Source organism: Pocillopora verrucosa, chromosome 4 (genome assembly GCF_036669915.1).
Source record: "Pocillopora verrucosa isolate sample1 chromosome 4, ASM3666991v2, whole genome shotgun sequence".
Taxonomy (NCBI): domain Eukaryota; kingdom Metazoa; phylum Cnidaria; class Anthozoa; order Scleractinia; family Pocilloporidae; genus Pocillopora; species Pocillopora verrucosa.
In genome coordinates this window covers 3,559,172-3,583,410 of record NC_089315.1, presented here as the reverse complement: position 1 = coordinate 3,583,410, position 24,239 = coordinate 3,559,172, and the positions used below count along the sequence as shown (strand labels likewise).

Sequence of the window (24,239 nt, the reverse complement as noted above, 5' to 3'; positions counted from 1 at the left end):
ATCAGAGGAAAAGATAATGTGCCATACATCTGTAAGAGTTCATGTAATTATTTTATTTTTAATTGTTTTAACCTTCAAACAACTGGGGCCATGTTAGTACTGATAAAAATGCACAAAAGAACTATCTGTGGTAAGAGGGCATGCTTTCCTTTCTTAATTTAAATAAATACTGAGGCTTTTTTAATAACCTGCTTCCTTTAATTGTGCCCCAGAAATAGCAAATGGTATTGAAGAGAAAGGAAGAAAGTTCTTGAAACATTCCGTGTTAAAGGAAACTTTCTCGTGAATCTTCATTGTGACGGCAACCAAAACGTCTGTGAAGCTATAACAACAATTACCTTTCCATTTAAACAAACTGTAGTGAAGCATGATATGAATTAATTTAATCTCACCCAGTTTTAATTTAGAATCCAAAATCTAATGAACTTACAGGTGAATAGGAAAAAACTCAATGTGCTTTTACTGCTTCTGTCATTCTAAATATTACAAATCAATCACGCCACCACTTAACTCTTTAAATAACCCCTAAGAGTGACTAGCATCTAATTTGTTCCAACAACATCACCTCTGAATCATACATTACAGTCATGAGAATAAAGGAAATGGTCACCAACTAAAGAAGCTCTGGATTGTTAAACAAATTCTCCTTGCTGGCACCAGGAAATGTATGGAGGTTGCAGTATGGAGAATATGCATTATGATGTTCGGGTAATTGTGAAGAAGAGCTCCCCAAAAAACCTGTCGGCCGACTGTCGGTCAACTGTCGGCCGACAGGTTACCGACAGTCTACCGACAGCTAACCAACAGGTTACCGACAGGTTAAGAAAAAAGAAAAATTGTGTTAAAAACGAACAGTTAACGTGACATAACAATCCGTAATGGTGATGTATGACTCGACAGACTTCACCTACTTACCGATCGACGGCAAAGTTGAAAGTATGTAAAGAAACGTTTCTTCCAAAATGTTGTTATCAGATGTATATTTCACCACTCACAAAACGGCTCCTTTAGGAGCCACCAAATTTTGAAAGTCAATTGTCAACGTATTACACATGTTGGATGTTGTATCAAGCGAAAACCGAGAGAAAACATTAAGGTTTGTGTTAACGTTTCACGGACAAGCTACCGACAAGCTACCGACAGGTTACCGACACATTACCAACAGTCGGCCGACTGTCGGCCGACTGTTGGCCGACTGTCGGCCGACTGTCGGTCCACTGTCGGCCGACAGGTAGCCTATATTTCGGGCAAAACCTGTCGGCCGACAGACGACCAACTGTCGGCCGACTGTCGGCCGACAGTTGACCGACTGTTGGTAATGTGTCGGTAACCTGTCGGTAGCTTGTCGGTAGCTTGTCCGTGAAACGTTAACACAGTTGACCGGCGAGTTGGTCCGTCGGCGAGTTGACCGTAATTCATTAGTTGATCCAATTCCAAATTCTCCAAACTAGCATTAGATAAATTGTAAGGCAGACAATAAGGAGAATTACTAATGAAATCTTGGGAGTTAGATTGAGGGTTAAGACACATGGTAATCATGCATACCAGAAAGACAGTGAATAAATGTAACATCATACTCCAGTAAAGTGTTCTTATGTAGAGTGAAGTTTCAAACTCATTGAAATTAAGTTGACTTCATGATTCAGATTTTGGTCAAAGAAATGTGTTATATCTCTTTACAAGGATGGAAAGGGAATGCCATTTATGAATTTTAAAATAGTAAATGCCAAAAACTTAAAGATGGAATTTAAAGAAAAACTACTAAAATATGGTATATCTATTCACTGAGATTTTAATCATCAGCTGGCACACAGATATAAAAGAGGCTTTGAAAAAAAACCCAGGGCAGTAAAATTTAAGATTTAGGAGAAGCAAATAACATTAATTAGTATACTGATGTTCTCACCTGAATTCAATCTGGAAAAAGAACTCTTCAACACTTCTGCTTTATATTCTCACACTTCAATTAAAACAAAAATTTAATTATTTGCAGGCAGGTTAAGCAGGAAATTAAAGGAATGGATATATGTTACATAAAGAGAAACTTCTAACAATAAAATAAAGCAGAAGCATATTACCTAAATGTCTATGCTTCTGAATACAGCTATAATAGGTAAATTTAACAAGCTATCAGTGATATGTAAACCTGGTTCAATACATGGTTGTAAAAGCAATTTTATTCTAACCTTGCTCCTTAAGGGTGCCCTTATATCAAATATATCAAGTCCAGAGTCAAAAGCCAGACTTTTGGGGCTACACAATAATAAAATAGTCAATGAGTTATGCCAGGCCAAGTTATCAAGAGTCAATTAAGTATAGTTTCCTAAAATTGTATGGAAAGATTAAAATGTGCTTCACTTGTGCTACATATACGGATTTATCGTTCTTAATTCCTGATGAAATTCCGAGAGAGTGACTAAATTAATTCACATGAAAATGTCCAAGCAAGTTACAGAAATGGTTCATGAATTGTAAACTAATGTGTTAACAAAACTCCCCAAAATTATGGTGCCCATAATGGAATTTATCATTCCTAATCACCTATGGACTCTCAAAAATTGCTCTCAAAATCCGAAAATTATTTATTTATTTATTTATTTATTACAATCTATGGTCAAAAAGGCCAAACGATAATCTGCAAAGGAGTTTGGAACCCCATATAAGAACAGATCACCTATGAAGTAATATAAATACACTAAAGATAATAAAATTCAAGAAATGCATTTATGATAGGGAAAAATACTTAAGAATCACAAATAAATTTCTTAACTCTTGACTTAAAAATATTTACATTACCAGAATAAAAACAGATCACCTATGGACTAATATAAATACACTGAAGATAATAAATTCAAGAAATGCATTTATGATAAAGAAAAATACTTAAGAACCACTAATAAATTTCTTAACTCCAGACTTTAATAATATTTACATTATCAGAATAACGAATATCGGGTGATTGATTCCCCATATCAATTATTCGATGGAAAAAACAATACTTTAAGACATCATTTCTTTCATACTTCTTCTTTAAAGTTAAAATTTTAATTTAATTAGAATTTTAATTTACGCTAACCATGTGCTTACCAGCGTGCTTGTGAGCTCATATCGCCAGGAACCCGTTTAATTACACGATGACGGTTCGGACACTTCTTGCAAAATGCGATGACTATCAATTTCAGATATTAATTCTACAGTTTCCAGCATTGGGAAAAAATTATCGTATCGCAGGCATGTTCATCATAACTCGAGCAAAAAGTACGCCTCGAGAGGTTGAGCGAAGAGAAAGTGGCTCCATGTTTTGTGAGACAAACCATTTCTTCAGGTTCAAACGAATCGAGTATAAAGTATGAAAACATGGCGCTGAAAAGTACCATGACCAACAATGAAATTCACTCCTCCTGCTGCAGGATTAAAACCATTTTACCCGTGAGTTTGTTTGCTCCTCATATTTGCGCTCAGTAATTATAGGTGGCTCAGCACGGGGGAGGGGGGCATCTCGTCTACGCATGCGCCTGTAAAATTTGTTCGGCGCGTTCGGCGTCATTTTGAAATTTTCAGCGCCCTTCCGCGGGTTTTCAACTAGGTGATCGACACCTTTTTGTAATATCTTTTGGAGAGGGATGAAAGAGTATGACAAGTTTACCACCATTTCTAACTTTGTGGATACTCGTGGAGTTTGCTGGCTCTTGGGATGAGGATATTTTAATGATCAAAGTGTGGACAAAACGCGAAAAAAGGCCGAAAACTGGAAGTTTGAGATTCGATATACTAACGATAAAGATGTGCACACGAGGCAACAAACCTTGAAGGTTAGTCTTAAGATGTTGATGTCTTACTGCTGCGAATCACGAAGTTGTATGTGGAGACGATCGTGAGATATTCGTCACGATAATAGAAGGTAGTTTAGAATTTGATCTTATTTTACTTCAACTTTGAAATAAAATTGCGTTAAGTTCGAGTTTGCTCCCAAGCTTCAAATCACTTCAGATAACATCGTCTTTTCTTTCTCTATATAGTCACATAGAACACAAGGCTTTAAAAAATGTTCCAGCTTCAGGATTGAGTCGCTCTTACTACAACCTTCGGCGAACTCGTTTTTGAGGGGTGAGATGGATTTTCCAAGTCATGGCTCACAACTGTCTTTGGCCTTTTTGCTCTCGAAGTCTGTCGTACATGGTATGTAGGCATGTGTCTTAACAACGGTTATAGTCTTGCCTCAATCATCTCCGGTTTTATCTTATTTTGTTGCTGTCTTTTGGTGAGAATTTTACCAATTGCCTTTTTGAGCTTGAAGTGCTAACTTGAGGATAAACTTCGGTAGAAACTATTTATCACATGGCCCCCAAATCCTTCACCATTGTCAGTACGTTGTTTATTTATTCAGCTTTCGGTCTAACCAGTTCATTTACCTCAAAAAATGGGTGGGCTTTGTTTCATGAGTTTAAACTGGTGCCGTTTTCATCATGTTCATGTGTTATCCGAAACGAATGGCGTCAGCTTCATTATGTCTTCTTTATTTCAGTAGAATACTTCTGCCATAGGAAATGAATTTTGAGTCGAAGTGTACTATGAAACTCGCAGATTAAAATTATCAAAATTTCTCTGGTTCTTAAAATATGACACAAGTGATACAACAAATGGATAATTACTCAAGGGGCTGGAACTCCTTGTTTCTTTAGAATGTTAACTACAGTATTTCTGTCATATTTAAAAACGAATTTCACGCTCAAATGTCTTCAAATAATGTAATGACTTACATTTCACTTTGCCAGAAATGTCGTGATCCTTCAATATTTATTTCTTAATTGAGACCGATGATAGGAATTAACTTTTATGTTATCTGCTGTTTAGGGAGATGTGACATGACCCCACCACATATATTGACATAATGGATAGGTGCGACATTCAATGTGCCTAGCTGGTATTCAAGAGAATGCAATTACCTATTACCAGAAGCTTAATACTGGTATAAGTGATCAATCTTTTGTTCTCTCCTTGCAACTTGCCTCTACTACCTCATGCTATAAGCAACTTGTGTCTATACCTTATTTGCAATTGTAAAATTACCAATAAAGTGTTTGAAAGTTTTATCCAAATTTTATTGAAAAAAAAAATACAAGGGGTGATCAGGTGAAATATTTTCATGTTCCTCAAGTTTGCTGAGCTTCCAATGAGAGCTATAAAATTTCTAAGTGAATGCCAGAGTCATTGTTTTACGAAAACGTGATTTGAATTAAAAACTGAAGCAAGTATCAAACAAAGATTGGGAAAAAAAGCTTTGAATTTTTCTGGCCTAAGCGTGAGAGAAAACCCAGATAAGACACGACTTACCTCCTCTTCTTTCTCGGATCCTTTGTGGTTCGCTTCTCTTTGTTAATTTCCCCATTTCAGTCTGTTTTCTGGAGCTCTTTGTATCTCCTTCTCACGTTGCTCTTCACTAGATATTCGCGATAATTTGGGATTTTGGTGAACACATGATGACCATTTTACTCCCAGAATCATAGAGAATTATCAGAATCAAAGTATAATTATCATTAATAGAAGTAGTATTATAAGTAGTAGTATCGGTTCTAAGTAGTGGCATTATTATCATCATCATTACTATATTTATAATCGCATTTTAAACCAAGGAACGATGTGTAACTCTCGTCGATACATCGAAACTTCCGGTTAAGAATTTAATGTTGTTTCAGATGTTAAAATTGGCGCAAAAAATTTTCTTCTGGGAAAGGAGGGATTGCTTTAAGTCTAAAGTTGATCTAATCTCTTCTTGTTCACGATATTACGTGAGGATTCTAAGATGTTTCTTTTGATATGTCGATACCCATCTATACTCGCGAATTGTGTGTAAACTTCACTCGTTCAGATCGATTTCCTGCTACAACAGCAATTTTTTGCTTCTGACTTATAAATCCGACTTTTTATTAATTCATTCTACTTCTTCGGTCGCGCATTAGCGGTTAAAATAACCAGGGTTTTGTTTGGCAATGGCCCTCTCGTAATATCCTTAAACGGTTTTAGGCACCTCCAGTTATCCTCAGAAGTTGTCGTTGCATACTTATTAATTTGTGGAAGTCGTTTAAACATCTTCCGTAGTTTGCAGTTGTTGCCTAATTATTTCTATAGTCCAGACAGGGTTAAGGGAAATCTCCGATCCATAAAAAATAAGCTGGCTGTTGTGAATATGTTGGAAGCTAGAAACTTGTGAAATGTGTTGGGAATGAACAGTATACTAAGTTAAGTTTATATATTCCTGTACAAATGTATAAAAGAAGAGGGAAATATGGAGAAATCTGAAGCTCCAATCTTTTGAGGCACTAGACGACTTGTTTTGGTGTTTTAGCTTAACGTTGTATCATATTGCAAGGTCAACTTCCGCATTTTACTTCCTCCCAAATCCGACTATGTTGCCATTACGTCAAAGTTTTTGTTACGCCCCGACATTGCCGACAGTAATCTTGTTAGTTAATTTGCTAAGTATCCGTAAGCGCCCTTAAAAGTGCGCTGTTCAGAGCTTAATGTTCTTAACAAGGCCAGCCCTACTTCCTTCCCCGCCCCCCAAAAGAAGAACTTAATTGGGCTGAGTAGGATGTTGTACAAAATATACATTTCCCTATTTGCATAATTAAAATTACAATAAGTCACGCATTATTTATGAACAAGAAGAAGCAACAACAACAACCCACCCGTCCTTCAGTTAAGATGGCATAGAAACAACTGTTTTTGAAATGTCTGACTCCATTTGTCTTCACTTTATCTTTCTTTCAACAAAGCACTTACCAGTAGTTCCAATTTGTATCAGTTAACGTCCTATTGTGACCCATTTGTTTACTTATTTATTTATTTTAATTTTCTTGTCTTTTTCTTTGGTTACTTTTGAGTAATCTTACAGAGAGTAGTCTTCGTGTCTTTTGAAAACATGTCCTATGCACAAATATATAAAAAAGAGTGACTACCTTTAGCCAATTCAGGCGTATACACAGAACCTCCACTCCCCCAGCCCGCTAACAATGTTTGTAAAACTAGGTATTGATAAAGTTTACGAAGCGCATCAAATTCAACTTTATTTGAGGGAGAAATAATTCGATGATAGTAATATCGTGTAAATTTCCCAAGACTTACAAACTCCATTGTAGGTTATCTAAGTATGATTAAACACATGTATTATAATATAAAATCATTTACCAGCGGAAGTTGTAAAGAATAATGTTTTATACGACCTAACTTCCCAGAAGATTATCGACTTCAGCATAATTTTCATTTCTGGTTTAACTTTTCTGTGTGTGTGTGATTTCAGATGAACACAAATGGAGTTATCTCATTTCTGGGTGCAGTGAGTCAATACACCCCAGCTCCATTCTCCCTAAGGGACAACCGACGTCTTATTACGCCATTTTGGGATGACATGGACACCCGAAATGGAGGAACTGCATTATACAGGGAGTCTATTGACCCTGTATTGCTGGACCGAGCTACAAAGGATGTTCGACGAGGACTCATAGATCACAAGAAATTCTCAGCCTCGTGGATTTTCATGGCGACCTGGGATAGAGTCGTATTCTATGGAGCTAAAGGAGAATTTAAAAACAAGTTAGTGGGAAAAGATGAATTTTTCGCTTTGTCGCAGGCGAGGGACATAAATGCTCTCCAAATTGCTGATCCTAGCAGTAAACAGGACGTGTGTCACATAAGAACCTTGTATCGGTGTAGCTCTCCATAGAATCTCTTTGGCTCACTGCATGGTAGAACATTAGAGTGCGGAATCCGAAGGTCTGAGACTCGATTCCTTCTGAGGACTTAGAATTTTTTCCTTTGCCTTACGCTCGTGAAAAGACGTATAACATCTTTCTTCACTTCAGTAATGAACGCAAAATTTACCGTCTTTCCTATTCTAACTTTACAAACAAGGTAACATTAGTTAAAACCCCAACAGAGCTATAAAGACAAATTATCTTAATTCATAATGGTTCAAGCAGAGGATCTTGTGTAAAGGGGGAGGAATTTACGAAGGAATTGCAATTTTGCACTTAGCCAGGTCAACAATTTTCAAGCAGTGCTGGTTACAAATGGACGTCATTCATTTGCCGTATTCAATAACAATCAAATCGTGTGGACAATTAGTATGGAAAGCGAAAGCGGAGGGACTGAGGAAGGATTGGGCGGTAACCCTGCTCAGGTGAGTGTCTGAATGAAAAGTAACAGACAGTGCATTGACAAGTAAAAACGGTGAGCCCAGTAGCTTCATTACTACTATCTATAAAATAAAAAAAATTTAATTATGAACTTTCAGGTTGCAATGAAACGCACATTCAAATAACCTATAGCCTTCCAATATTCTTTCTCCTGCCCTTCCCCTACAGTTGTGTAGCCTGCGAGAGCACAAGAGTGCTATTTCAGGAGCAGCGAAGCCTGCGGTTTCGTGCCCACACGTCAGGCGAGCGTGCAAGAGGTTTGCAAAGAATCTGCAAGGGTTCTGCTCCCAAAATGAGACCTCTCCTAGACCTCTTTCCCGCCCATTTTGCTCGCCAATTCGAATCTCAAGGGCCTCATACTCGTGCCACATCTTTAATGAGAGTCTGCACTTCTCAAAAAGTTTTAACTAAAGAACGTATGGCTAATGGAATACTCAAGTATCTTTGGAACTACTTAATTCAATGAACTATAACCATGACACATTCAGCGTTGTGACTCCAAGAAAGGTTAAAACGTCACCCCAGCTAGAGAAAGGTACCAATTCATGCGCTGGGCTCGCTTGGAGAAGATTACTCATAGATCCGCGGAGTTGAACCCTTTCCTCTATCTGCAGCTATAACCGAAATATTACACAATGATGAAGATCTTACCATAACTGTATAGATTTGACTTTGAATTGCAGGACGGGTTTAATGCTGAAAATGGGGTGAGGTCTTCATTATCCCTGGCTCCCGAACAAATAACATCCTTAATCTTCCTTGCACCTCAAACGTTGCTCCAGACGGTCAGATAATGTTCCGAACCGATGAAGTAAGTGTGGAAGCCGGAGGATGCAACACAAAAGGTACAATTTGCAAACGCATGTATAGTTTAAAGAAACATTACGGAGTCAAAAGCATAGATCTGTAGATGTCGTCGGAGATATTTGAAAGGCAACATGCACCATTGGCTTTGTTCAAGTTTCTGGGTCGTTCAATTTCTTACTTTTCTAAAAGGAACATTAAAAAATACACTCCCAAGGTCCTGCGAGAGGATGATGATACATGGCAGGTGGATTCCACAATGGACATTAGTTGGGATTCGGGAAGCATCGGAGGACTAGACGAGGAAGTGTCGATTGATTTGGCGCGCTATAAAATGGGAGATGATGATGTCCCCGTACTTGACAGCTTCCGCCAAGTAGTAGACAATCAACTTAATTCTGGACATAGCCGGTTTACGGCCACAAAAGGAGACGGAGCGGAGACGGCTAAGGGTGATTCTTTAAGCAATAATGTGTGGGAAAGAAAAAAAAATGAAAAAGAGAAAACAGTTCCTAAATATCTTTCGGTGTTGTTTTGTTGAAAAATTCATTGTTAGGGAAAGGCTATTCGAATACAGCGCGCGCTCTGTCACTTAAGAACAGAACACAATTCAGTTGTTACGTCAGTTGTAATTCACTGTTCGTTTTTGTCAGCGAGTTTTGAGTTGTGTATTTTGTGTCGCAAAAAAAAAGTGTTCTGTTTCGGTAATCACAACGAAACTGACTGCAAAATGGAATCGAGTAAAGTGCCTGGTAATAAAGAAAGTGTTTATGATAAAGTTGTAAAAGAATTCTGCGAACTCGAGAAGAATGCTGACAAGTATTTTGACAACTTGGATGCTGTCGAAGAAATGTGTTACAAAGTCAAGAAAGACGCGCAAAGATTTCGGCTGAAAGCCGAGGCCGACAAAGAACTATTGAAGAGAGATGCTGCCAAATTGTTTTCGTCGGTTCTGGCGATGAAACTTCGTCCTATCAAAGAAGAGCCGACATGCTCAAGTGAGGAAAAGATGCCTGAAGCAGCTGAGAATGCACAGCGGCTAACTTTCACTGGTCGAGTGTGTCGTTATGTCAAGATTGGATGTGCTTTGGTGTTTGACGCAGTAGCTGCCTATGGCGTCTTCAAACTTACTCAGCCATACTTCTTTTAAATCACTGCACCGGGCCCTTAAAAAAAGATGGACCCATCACTCGGTGAGAGAACGAAAAGTCTCCCCCTATTTGCGAACTCCGTTGCGCGAGTAAAGAGAAAGGAGGAGGATCCATGTTTTTTACTCCTTATCAAAAATATTCAGGCCCTTGATGTCAAAAGATATTCAAGGCAATGATTGGTTTGGGTGTTTTTTCTCAAAGCTAATCCTCTCGTTTCACTATTATTTTCTAGTAACATTAATGATCGTTTTATCAATCTTTTTCGAGTGTCAAGAAAAAACAGCTACAGCAACGTATCTAAGTCTCAGTAAGTGTGGAGTGAAGTGTTTTATTGGAAGAATGCGCCGTGGGCAGGAAGGAGATGTAACAAATGGTATCAGAAGAAACCTAATCCAGACACATTCAGAGGTATTTATTAGAGACCTACATTCCATATGTCTTCAGGAAGAAACAGATTAACGTGTTGTTATTGGAAGATATGCTTTCCCATACAGTCGCGTTTAGGACTGATCTATTGATGCTTCTTAAAGAGAATGAATTTTGCGTCTCAAAGTCCAGATTCAAGCGGTAGAGCCCCACACGCACATTACCTTTCTTTGAGAAGAAGTAAGCCGTCAGGAGAACCTAAGAAGCCCCGCTGTACAACGGAAAAAAGGAACTGATAAACAGGAGAGAGAGGCTAATCAATGTAAAGTTGAAACACGAAAGATAACTTTGCCTCGATTTCATTCACTGGACCCAGTTTGTTTTGTTTTCATTCAAATGCATATTGAGTGTGGAGCACTGATTTACTTTTTTCTTCCATAGTGCCACGGGCTCTGGTCAGCAGTGCTGCTTTAACAGGTTTGGCAACTTAATAGTGGGCCAACCAGATTGCAGGGTCCCTTGACCGCGTTCATCCTAATGCTGGTCTCCCTGTGATATCCCATTTCTTTCATGATAAGGCGCTATGGGAAGACTGCTGCCGCAACTCTGGGAATTGTGGAAGTACTTTGAAGAGCGGCCTTCAGACGACGGCTCAAGATATCAAGCACCGAGACCCGGTAACTGTGAACCACTTGATAAGTGTTATGCGACATGTGGGTGACACGATAGCTCATGGCCATGGGTTGGAGTGGATAAAATGTGGTCGCTCAAATTCACAATCGTTACAGTATATCCGAGTGAAGTCAAATTCGCTCTATAAACATTTGGGTAAACGTAACGCGGTAGTGCCATTTGTTAATAGCGAGTCCGTTTGCAGACAGATCTTTACGACAAAAAAACCCTCTTACCTATCAAAAAAACTATGGAAAAAGTTGAAGAGACAAATACTTAAATGTTATTGAGTTATTCATAGTAGTTTGATCGATAGCAGACCGCAGAAATGACATGAGAATGGCGAGTAAAAACTATCCTTTTACACCGTTCAGTTACTGTCCAATTACAAGCGCAGCTCAAAAGTTGACCTAACTAGACAAAGCGCGCTGCTAAATGCAAATCTACATAGGTCTAAGTATAGACATGATAATATATTTTGTACTAAAATGGGTGTATGGAACGCCAGTGTCCCTAACTGTCTTAGAGGTACAAATAATAATCACTTTACATAATAATAATATATTGCCTATTAATTGTTGTAGAGGTAACAAGCAGTTATTTGATATTAAGTATATATTTTGCGCTCTTCGACCTCTTGGTAATTTTGGCTTTTGTCGCATGAAATTGCATATTCCCCCTTCTGGTCATGGACCCAGATTGATCTTAGTCCGATTGTGTGGCTTCACATCTCAGCTGGAAGAGCATGGTGACGGCATCGCAGTTTTCCTGTGTTATTACCCGAATGAAGCTTTTACAGTTTGCAGGTTTTTTGTCTTATTGCATCAGCTGGGATTTTAAAGATGGAGGTTAATTTTATCCAAATCTATATCTATTATCCAGAATGCCCAGTTCTTACCTCATCCATATCGCATGGTTTTTTTTAGTAGTAGCGGTTTTTTTAGCAATCTCATGATCTTTCTAACCTTGTTCTAAATGACCTAAGAGTTGCCTTAAACACTTGCAGAATGCCTAAGGCTCCCTTCTTCAATTTCAAACTGCGAAGTCGGTGGTTCGGGTCACTTGCATGGATCACACCACAGGTTTAGTTGTCGCCCTGGTTACTCTCTCGTAGGCCGAGCCATTTTAAACTGTACCAATGAGGGAAAGTGGAGTGCCAGTGTTCCCATATGTCTGAGAGGTATACATATCTATCACAAATTAAACTGGATAAATGATGTGTGGTTACAACACCTATTGCAAGAATCGTTGACCAAGTTTTGTGATGCATTCTCCGAACCGCAAAACACGTGTTTTGTTGGGTTGAGTTCTGGTGTTATGACAACAGCTAACACTAACGCTATTTTCGGTTGTAGAGATGCAGGTTGAGATATTTTAAAAAATTATCCCCTTAGTTAGGCTTGTGCTAAAATCCTTTATGGATGCAATTTACCAGAGCTACGTCAAGTTACATGGAGTCATCTTTTACGTAGAGAACTAAACCTTCAGCTATTAAGATGATTTAAAATCATGTTTCATAAGACAGAATAAAGACAAACATCTCAATCACAAATCAAGAAGGAGCAAGGATAGAGCGGACTGCAAATATCAACTTCAAGAATTTAGATCACCATGGTCTAACGAGTTCCTTTGAAGGAATGACTTTCCACATTATTTTCTCTTTCTTCAGAATGTCCTCATTTTCCATCATTCATACCAAATGGATTTGTTGGTGGGAGTGGGTCGGTGGAAGGATCTCAGTGCAGGTTCAGTTATAAGGAAGGGTACTCTCTTGTGGGGGCAAATACACTTCAAAATACTGATCAGGGAAACTGGAATGGCTCCGTTCCCACGTATCTCAAAGGTATGGACGCATGAGAGTTCGATTATTTTAAATTCCGCCTATGCAGCACTTTCTGTTAACTACATGGTAATCTAAGTGCCAAGTGGTGACCTGCTAGAGTTTTTGTATTACTCCATTTTCCCCTTCTGGTCATGACCCCAGATTAATCTTAGTCCGATTGTTTGGCTTCACATCTCAGCTGGAAGAGCGTGGTAACATTATCGCAGTTTTCATGTTTTATTACCCCACTGAAGCCTTTTTTGTTTGCAGGTTTTTGTCCTATTGCGTCAGTTAGTATTTTAAAGATCGAGGTTAATTTTAACAGAGAATATATCTATATCTATTTTTCAGAATGCCCAGTTCTACCCTCATCGATATCGCATGGTTTTGTTAATGGTAGCTGCTCATTGGAAGGTAACCAGTGATAGTTCAGTTGTCAGGAGGGGTACTCTCTTATTGGTGCGGACATATAAGTTTGCACGGATTCTGGTGTAAAGAATAGCTCTCTTCCAACCTGTCTCATAGGTATGTCAAGAGTATATGACCAAAGGTCAATCCTTTCCCTTGATAGAGAGAGTTTGCTAGATGTTAACAACTGACATTGACTTTTCGACTCCATCAGGTACAGTTCCTACACAACTGATATGTGTAAAGTCATTTTGCAGCTTTCTGGAAACGTATTTTATCTTTAACTCTATTTTTTGTAACTTTATAATTTTCTAGTCTCTTAACGAAATACTTTACTGCTCTGGCACTTCGCAGTAATCCAGAAATGAAAAGTCAATTTCATTTTTTTTAAATCATATTTTGATCTGTTTTGTTTTCTCCCTGCATATTACCGTGAATATAAGCTTCATATATCTGTTCTCACAGAATGGCCAAAGCTTCCCCTTTCCAAACTACATGGCTGCCTTAATGGTACGAGCTCAGTACAAGGATTCGAGTACAGTTTTAGCTGCAATCAAGAATATTCACTATTTGGTGAACGGAGATTAAAAAATTTACGGCAGAAGGAAAATGGAACGCCAGCCTTCCCAGTTATCTTAAAGGTATATCTAATTATCTAAAGCAGACGGTATCACTGCTCTATTACTGTTAAATTTACTTACCTACACATGAGTTTATACGCGTACCGAAGAACATCAATACATCAGAGAGCTGTACACTAACACAGCTATATATTCTTTTTTTAAGATTGTTCTCAAATGAACCGCACTCTAGAACACGGGCGCATTGATGGTAATGGATCCACATCAGGTGCAGTGTATAGGTTTCTTTGCGATGAAGGATATATGCAGCATAGATGGAGAAACCTCGTTCTGCTAATGGAATGGCAGCATTCCTGTATGTTTAAAGGGTAGGTTAAACTCTCAGTTTACTGCTTGATTACCTTTTGCAACGGCCGATCTGTTATGCATCAATATTTTGTTATCATCCATCTAATCTCACCGTCTAATCGAGTTGTGTCGTACAAAAACTGAGCAATTCGTAGTAGCAGAAGCAGTAACGGAGGAAATAGTGGCATTAACAGTTAACAGTTCTTTTGGTATCGGTGGTGGTGGATGTTTTGCCGGTTGTGAAAGCGGTGTCCCCGTAATACTCTTGATAGTAGGAGGGTAGGTAGCGATATTAAAGTTCTCTGTGTTCGCGGCATTGGTGGTAGTGATGATTATTAATTGACTGCGGTGGCAGTGGCGATATTGGCAACGATGGCGATGGTGTAGTGTTGATAGTTTTGATGCCAATTGAGATCATTTTAATGTGAGTGGATGGTAGGAGCTGCGTTATCTTCTTGCGAGTGCGTGAACCAAAAGCAGTGGTGGCAATGGTTCAAACGTAAATAAAAATACCTCTGAAAGTCTCTCATATGTACTTGCCTCTCATTGAACAACTTTCAATTTGCCCCAGCTCGTACAGATAAAGAGGAAAAGGATACAAACGACTGGTACCTTTACGTCGTGATTGGTGCTGCAATCCTAATTTTGATAATCGCAATTGGCCTGTTGGTAATTTGTTGTCGACGGAGGTCAGGTCAAAATGTTACAGCAACCGCGAAGAGTGACGAAGAGGCAGAACCAGAAGTTGTGATGAGACCAAAAGTACCTGTGGATAGTAAAGACGAATGTACCACTGCTCTACAAAACGATTTCTTTAAAGATCCTGTGGGTGTGATGTAAATGAAAGATCTCCGTGGACTGTAGCTATGTTTTCTGGATTTCAGAGTGTCACGTCTTTGATGCAACTGTTTTAGAGCCCTCTTGAAACGCTTGAATATTCCCGCCATAACCGAACGCTTTATCAAGAGATCCTTCCTTAGTACTTTACTCAATATTTGAAATGTCTGTTGAGTTAATTTTTGAAGTGGCGACCTCAACTTAAAGAGGAATATAAATGAAAATCCATGCAGAGCGATAAGCTCCATTAACTTACCGTCTTGAAGCAATTCAATTTGAAAAGTAGATCTCCACACCCGGAAACGTTGCTAAAGACTTGAGGAAACATGTCGAGTAACTTAGCAAATCTGCCGGTTATCGAGTCGGTGTCTCCGAGATTAATTAACTAGAAGCTAAATGTTGTCAATATTTATTTCAAGGTGTAATTTATAATGTTTTCCAATAGGTGTATAGAGCTTCATTGTTCAAGAAAAAATTAAAAGTGGTCTTCATTAAAATTTTCAGCCTTTAATCCAAACGACACTAAAGAAAGCTTTTGACCTCAGCATACATTTCTATACATTTCTCAGAAGTCTGAATGCCCAAATTTTAAGCAAACCCTGAAACTTCCCGTGACCTAAAAACTAAAATGCAACGATCCTTAAATGATTAGAAAAATTGTTTAATCTTTCAGTGAGAGATTTATTTGCTTAAAACAGGATTCTAATGTGATACGAATGAATCAGAGCAAAGTTTTTGGGAGAATTTGAGACCGTGCATTCATTTCACCTTTTTTTGAAGACACCGGGGGTATTATCAGTATCAATTTTTATTTTTGGCTTTAAAAGAATGTATGTATTAATTAAATTACCCGATAAACTGCTAAAGCAATCAAAGGACATCTATCGCACATTCATATTTACTAAGGAAATTGGTTTTCCTTCATATGCCAACTCCCGCTCAGTGAAAATAGACATTTCCTATCAAGGCTCAGGCTTAAAACAAGTGAATTACTTACGTCATCTGATGAATCTGACAATATTTTTAAAAAAATCAAGTAAGAGAAGAGACGAAACTTTCTTTTAATCTGTTTCGTAAATTTTGAATTTTCACAAACAGGTGTGTTTCTTGGCGCGTGTTATCAGCCTTCTTGCATAAGACATACTAATAAAAATTCACTAGCTTTTCTGCTGTTGATTTGATGAAACAACTGGGTCGATTACTTGGTAGGCAAGACAGCTTATTATTTTTCCCATCCGAGCTGTAAAATAAAATTAGTTTCACCTTTATTTATTATAGGCCCCCTACAAGCAAGGACAATTTTGCTCTGTTTCGCATTTTTCCTATTTCTTCGAGATTTCTCCTCACAGAGCAAAATGTTGTTATCCTCTCTGTCACTGCGGGTCAACTCTCTAATTTCAACAACAAACTTTTCATTTCAGTTTTCCAGATTGCAAATGCGAATCAATTTAATTTAAGAGCTTTCCGGGGCATGAAGCCTTTCGGAAGAGACCGCAGTAAAATTAATTAGATACATTTCGCGTGTGGTTTGCCTTGTTTGTTGCTGTTCCCTTGATGTCGGCTGCTTTTGTTTTCGTTCATATAACGAAACGAATTGTTTTTTGTCCGGGATATGTCTTTCCATTTTTTTTGACAAATTAGTTAAATACTTCTGACTGTGTTCTTAATCTTGGTCACTCCCTCCTTTTCTCCAAGGTTTATGTGGTGATTTTATCAACATTTTTTCTAATCTCGCTCGCTAAATATAGATGTTTTTTAAATTTTGCATTTGTAATATATCGATCTAAACTAAAAAGGTTAGAGATTCTCTACCAATCTTAATTGAATTTACTTTGCGATTGTTCTAAATTAGAGTAACATGAACATCCTGCTTTGAAGAATAATAATTAACAAGCTGCGTGTAAGGTATGGTAGTGGAAAAATAAGCGTGCTTGAAGAAGTTTGCAAAAGGCGACGGAACGATGCTGCTAAAACTGTCTCCCTTCATAATCAATTTATGCTGTCACTTTGAGCATTTTACCTCTCCTTGTTATTATTGCTAGAATGTCCTTACAATTAGAGCCATATTGTATTTCCCATCGATACCCGCGTCTTTTAATAAGTGTCTTCTGGGTCTTGCTGTCCCTGACCTCGCAGTGGGATTGTTTTTATAACTCAGGTCTGGCACAATGATTGCATTGGACTCGAGTAAGAGCAACAGTCAGTTCTTGCGTCCTTCTGTCCTGATAATTCAACTATTCGATGCGTTTTCGGTGGCAGGAGCATCTTTCAAGGCTATCGTCGCCACTGGACAGACCACTCGCTGTTTATCAACAACTGAGATCATCATGAAAAACCTCGGGGAGCCTCTGGAATAGGCAGAGGACCCAGACTCATTTATTTAGGCCCGTGCGTTGGCAAACTATACTTCTTATATCATGTTCTTTAAAATACATTCATAGTGAGATGGAATAAAAGTGGCTGTGAGACACTTGACTGAGAAATATAGTTTCCATCTTAAACTCGCGTATTATTATCTTAAGAACTGATTTTTACAGTTCATGCATAGTATCGTTGCTTTAATACCACCTTTGGAGTGAACAGAAAAGATATCGAGATCATGCACTGACCCAACACAGTGAATCACTTCGATTGTTTACGATCTGATGTGGAAAAGAACGTGGGGAACAGTTTAAGTTTATAAGCTCATTGATTTTGTTTTATTATCTTATGTAGATGTTGGCGGCTAGATCGATCAGTAATACCTCTGCGGACGAAAATAATCCTGTGCTTTTCGGAGATAAAAGTAAACTCATTGAATTTACGGCGTAGCATTTTTAATTTCTATCGGTCAAAAACACAAAACATGAAATGCGTACTGAATTTATTGCTCAGAGGCAAAAAAAAAACTGATTGGGGTTTTTTGTTAGATTCAAGTAAACAAACGATCATCTTGTTAAAACTGATGCAAATATTCTTGAGCGACTGTGAGGCGAAGCGTGACATATGAATAGAAAAGGAGATTTGGCTTGTGTAGACGAAGACACTTTAACAAAGAAATATGACAGCGATCTTCGAAAACTACTTAAGCTATAGTGAAAATAAGGCCTGGAAAAAAAAATTCAGCCTCCTAAGGGATTTGAATCCATGCTGGTTCGAAATAAACTCGTGAAGTGATGAACCCATAACGATAGCGAAACCGCAATGTTCGCAGACGATACCAAATTGTACAAAGAAATTAGATCCAGCGATGACGAACTTGCTCTACAGACGGACTTGAGTAATGTAGGATCTTGGTCCACTGAATCGGGCTTAGAATTCAATAAGACGAAAAGCCACCACCAGTCCATCACACGTAAAACCAAGGCACTGAACACTGCTTACGATATGAATGGAGCTAAAACAAATCACGAACGTGATCTTGGCGTCTGGGTTTCCACTTTCACCTATATGATTTTTGTATATTCACAGTCATCGATTCATCACTTCACTGGTTTATTTCGAAGCAACCTAATGACCAGCTCCCCGTTGCCCTTAAAGCAATCTTGGAGAGCTTTTCCCCGCTTTCCGCCGCCTCCATCTCTGAGATGTTGATTTATCTCACCTCAGTGGTCATGTTCCTAAAAACTGCAAAACTGTTATTGCCATCTCTCTACTACAAAAGCAAAAATTTCATTTGTTTACAGAAACTTTCGTCCCGTCAACAATCTTCTATTCATTTTCAAGGTAGTGGAAAAGGCAGCTCATAAACAATTCATCAATAACTGTGAAAAAAATGCTCCTCACCCTAAATTCCAGTCCGGCTTTCGAAAGTATCACTCAACAGAAAATGTTCTCTTAAAGGTTCGAGACCTCAGCGCTGCTTTTGATACCACTGAACAATCTTTTCTTTCAAATACTTGGCAACAAGATTTTGGAGTCACCAGCGCTGCTCTGGAATGGTTTGACTCATTTTATCTGATCGTAAAGAGCAGTATCCATAGAGAAAGATTTTAAGAAATGAATTGGAAGATTTTAAGAAATTCTTTTTCTATTACTTAACCGAGCTTAAAGCTTACCATCTTTCTTATTTTATTTACAGTGTATCCCTATTGGTGATAAAACCTTCGAAGACTATGTCATATTATTCAGTCTTAGAACCTTCCTTCCGTCTAAGGTTATGCTTTTGTATCCTTCATTACAGTAACACTTCTTTTTTAGTCTACCTAAACATCAATCGTTTCAGAAGGTTCAGAACGCCGCAGTTAGGGTGATTTTCCAGATTACGAAATGTGACCACATCTCACCGGCTCTCATCGACCTACATCAAAGATCTTTTTTCTCTTACGCCTGCCTCTAACTATACTCTACGCTCGTCTACACAACCTATTCTTTTCGTTCCACGGGTCAATCGCTCCACACTTTTGGATCGCCCTTTTGCTCATGCTGCACCTGCCTTATGGAAGTCGTTTCCATTACTAATAAGATCTTGTAGCAGCTTAACTACTTTTGAGAAACAACTCGAAACACATCTTTTTTAGGAAAGCGTCCAGTATTAGATGTAATGAAATGGAAACCGCTTTCGAATATATACACAGTTTTTAGCGCTATATAAATGTTTTTATTATAATTAAGAAATGTACTCCCGACCTTCCTACGTGAGACTGATAAAAATCTATTCCTAAAAGCCTTCCTGTTATTTATTTGATGAATTGTTCGGTTGGATTTCTTGGCAGGCAACGCAGTTTATCATCTTGCCCATTGGAGTAGTGAAAAATAAATTGGTTTCCGCCGTTATGTATTATAAGCTCGCGATAATTCCGCTTTGTTTGACATTTCCGCTATTTCTCTCGAAAGTTCTACCTTAGAACAAAATGTTGAAGCCTCTCTGGCGCTAAATATCTCGATGACAGGTTGTTTCTTTTAGTTTATTAGGTTACTAGGTTGCTGGCGTAAATCAATGGAGGTTAAGAGCTTTGACGTGCTTAAAGCCTTTCAGTAGAACATATAAGAGACTTTTGAAACATAAATTAAATTATTTCGCGTGTGGTTTTCCTTGTTTGTTGCTGTTCCCTTGAGGATGGTCGCTTTTGTTTTTATCTAAACAAACGAGTAATTGGTTTTTCTAGCTCAGTCGTACCATTTATCTTGAAAAATAAAATATTTTTAATAACCTTTGATCTTTCTGGTACATTCCTTTTCTCCATGTCGGGAATATAAGGTAATTTATCAACCTTTTCCTCCAAATGTTTCATTTTTCTCATTTATCGGCGAAGGTTAATGTATATTTATTTTTAATTGTTCATTTGTCACTTAGAAACTTTTCTTCAAGGAAATGGCAAGTTTAATTTTATTTACATTGTACTAAACTGTAATATATCTACCTGAGCCAAACAGGTGGAGATTCTCAAACAACTAAACTCACTTTGCTTTGCGATTGGTTGCCGGCTAGCGTAGCATTTACTCAAGAAGATAATAACTCAGACATCCTGCATATCACCCTTGACGAGTAATGAATTTAAAAAAACTACGTGTTGGGTGAGGAGATTGAAACATGAGCATGTTTGAAGAAGAATGCAAGAGGCGACTGAACGAAGTTGCTATCACTGTCGACCTTCATCATAAAGTTATGTTGTCTATTTGTGTATTATACTTCGCCTTTTCACCGGTGGCGATTGTTGGAAATGTCCTTGTAATTCGAGCCATGCTGAAAGTCTCATCGCTACCCGCGTCTTTTAAAAGACTAATTCTGAGTCTTGCTGTCTCTGACCTTGCAGTAGGATTGTTTTTACAACCGATGTACGGCACAATTATTGCGTTGCAGTTGAGTGAGAGAAACAGTCAATTCTTGTGTCCTTCTCTCCTGACAATTCATCTATTTGTTACGTTTTTAGTGGCAGGAGCATCTTTCATGACCATCGCCGCCATTGCGCTGGACAGGCTTCTAGCTGTTTATTTACATTTGAGGTATCAAGAACTTGTAACGCCAAAGCGAATACGAATTCTTTTGCTTCTTCTCTGGCTAGGTGCAGCTTTTGGAGCATCGGTGTTTATTTCACTGTCCAAGCTTTCTGACTTGATCGCTGTTATAACTGAAATCATTGGATTTACTATCACAACCGTTGCATATTTTTATCTTTACAAAGCCGTTCAATATCATCAGAATCAAATTAAATCTCAGTGTCAGGTTCAAGACCAAAATGCTGTCCAAATATGTAGGGAGAAGAAATCAGCTCTAAATACCTTATACGTATACGTAGTTTTTATCGCCTGCTACTTTCCGCTACTATTTTCAAGTATTCTTTTGATGGTTGATCACTCAAGGACATCTTTTCAAGTGGCTTATAACATTTCTGGATTCATGGTTTTCCTCAATTCGTCTTTAAATCCATTCGTGTATTGTTGGAGATATCGCGAGATTCGACAATTTGTGAAAAACAGCTTTAAGGGAAACGTCGACTTACTGTAACTTATGACGAAAATTATAACCGAACGGAGGAAATAAGAATCCAATATTTGATTCAAAACATTGGAATATTCCATTCTTTTTTTTTCGCAAAGAGCGTAGGAAAAAAGGAAAAATGTACCTCCCCAGAAGGAATCGACCCACAGATCTTTGGAGTCCACGCGCCGATGCTCCGACACTGGGTTACTGAGAATTCTCTGTGTTGAATTTGGCCATAGCAATGTTCATGAATGACATGTCTCTTGCAAACTACTTAGATCAGCATTGTTACAAGATTTAATTGTCTCAAAATTTGAAACATCTCTAATTGTATCATAAGCTAAATTATAAAACGTAGTTGTGTGATTTGTAAATACTCATAGAGATAAATTTCGAGATTTCCTACCTCACACTTTTATTTGTCTTTTTGTTGCTTTTTTTATCTCAGCTACAACAGATCTGTTTTCAGACGTATTATTATCATTGAGACTGTTAACTATCATGCTATTCATTTGCATACGTTCGTTATTCGAACTTGTTTACAGTCCTTAGAAGTAACTTATTAAATTGAAGAGGAATTCATTTCGCTTCGTGCAAAAAGCCGTTTTCCGTAATTATTGAGAGTTTTGCAATATTTCGAGATTTTCCTCCACCCCTTAAGGAAATTTGTTGGCTGTAGAAGATATGAAAGAGTGCAGCGGATATAAGGGTGATTTTTATAGTAATCTTGTCTGATGACAAATCATTTTCAGGCTGAAAATAATTAAAATTTTTTGCTTCTATACCATGACAAAAAGTAATAAAGTGATCGTTCCGGAAATAGTCTTTTAAATGTATTTCACTCAGCGTCTGTTGCCATCACGTTTTCAATAGAAAATAGTAGAGAATGATTCGCCCAACAAACTCGCGGGCAAATAATAATTTTGTTTCATGTGGTTTTTTTTCCTATCAATTTTTACTGCGTTATGAAACCTGAACACTAACGTGTAGGTGATTTCGGTATTGTTGAGTTTATTATAAGCTGTATCCGGCTTACATAATCCATTGGCTAACGACATGGTTTGTGTCATGCATACAAAGAAAGGCAATATCAAACAGGATGCATGATTTGTTCTTCGCACAATAGTCCAATTTATTCCTAACTTCACTAGCAGGTGATTAGAACAATCGATGCTTATAAAGGAAATTTAAAAAATATAATTTATACGAATATAGCAACAAGAACAATACCAGTCATCGAGTAAATGCAGATCTGTCTTCATGTGGTGATAATTTTGAAAGAGGAAATTCGTTACAAGCGGCCATGTCATATCGTCAATGAAATTCATGGCTTTGTTTTCCTTATCGGGCCGGTTTGATTAAATTTCCCCTAAGAAAAATCTCTAGCGATCAAATGCGTTACTATTGAGAGAAGTAAAATGTAATTTCGTTTCTGTGAGAATGTAAACACACTGTGGAGGCTGATTGGTTTCCGCACAGCCCCATCCAACATTTTGCATTTAGTTCTTGGATAGAGAAAACAATGACAAAAACAATACATTGCCATTAGGAAAACAGATTTGTTTTACAACAGTATAGGGCTGTGCGGAAATTTTATCAGGCTGATTTTTTATTGTTATCCCAAGCCAAACCTGACCGATCCTTTAACAGTGTTTGTCATGCTTTTTGTTATAGAATATCAAACGTCTGTAAACATTGTTTTAGACTTCAAGATGATTTGACCACCTGCATTCTCATGTCAACAGTGATCAAAAATAGCACTCTCGTCAATCGGGTCATGGTTGCAATGGAGCACATTGATCTGCACATAGAATAAAAGAGGAGCACGAAAACTGACAGTTTTGTCCGATAGTTTATCTTTAATTTCCTTATATTCGGTTTGATTGCCAATTCAAAGGGGTGACACCACATGATGTAATTCTGGACAAGTAGAGAAACTAGAAACCGTAAACTTTTTTCTCTAACTGTATGTTCTCTATTAATGATACAAAGGCGAAAAAAAATAGGAATAAAGTTGATAAAAAAAAAAAAACATGAGAGCATTATGGCAGCTAAAGTTTTCGAAAAGATGCGAATGCGAAAAAAGAAGGGTATATTTGCATGTTTTGCTATTTCCGTCGTGAGGAAGACTATAGATTAGTTTTTGTAACAGGAGATATCGCATCAATAACTGATATTTCTTAGATTTTAGGGGTTATTATCCGATGTCAGTCCTTTTGTATGGTTGTTCATCTTCAGTGATCGATCAAAAAGGCACTGAGGCTTTCATGAATGCTTCACTGGATCCTTGGTCGGCTCAGTTCATGCACGATCATTCATGCAAAAAAAGTGTTTTACAGTAAGTTTCACAAGACTGCGAATTTCGCGATATCGCCAATAGTAAATAACTGGATTCAAAGACGAATTAAAGATAACCAAAGTGCCTGTGGCGTAGTAGGCTGTTACTGTTGACGATTGTACCTTAAAAATTGCCAGAATAACACGACTGATCAAATGCGGGAGATAGCATAAAAAAATACAAAAGACACAAAAAGCATTTAAGGTGGACTTTTTCTCCCTTGCCGCATTTAGTGTTTCACAATTTCCAGCTTGCGTTTGACACCGTATCTGATTTTTATGATATTGAACGATTTTGAAGAGGTGGATGTACGC

The 24,239-nt window shown here is 37.9% G+C and overlaps 1 protein-coding gene across 1 annotated transcript; it reads left to right on the top strand.

Moving 5' to 3' along the window:
• The first annotated feature begins 20,680 nt into the window (after positions 1 to 20,680).
• On the top strand, positions 20,681 to 22,384 carry LOC131783646 (melanocyte-stimulating hormone receptor-like). Its single transcript, XM_059100408.2, has one exon. It carries the CDS (start codon positions 20,697 to 20,699, stop codon positions 21,609 to 21,611), a length of 915 nt encoding a protein of 304 aa, XP_058956391.2. The 5' UTR covers positions 20,681 to 20,696; the 3' UTR covers positions 21,612 to 22,384.
• Positions 22,385 to 24,239: the final 1,855 nt, after the last annotated feature.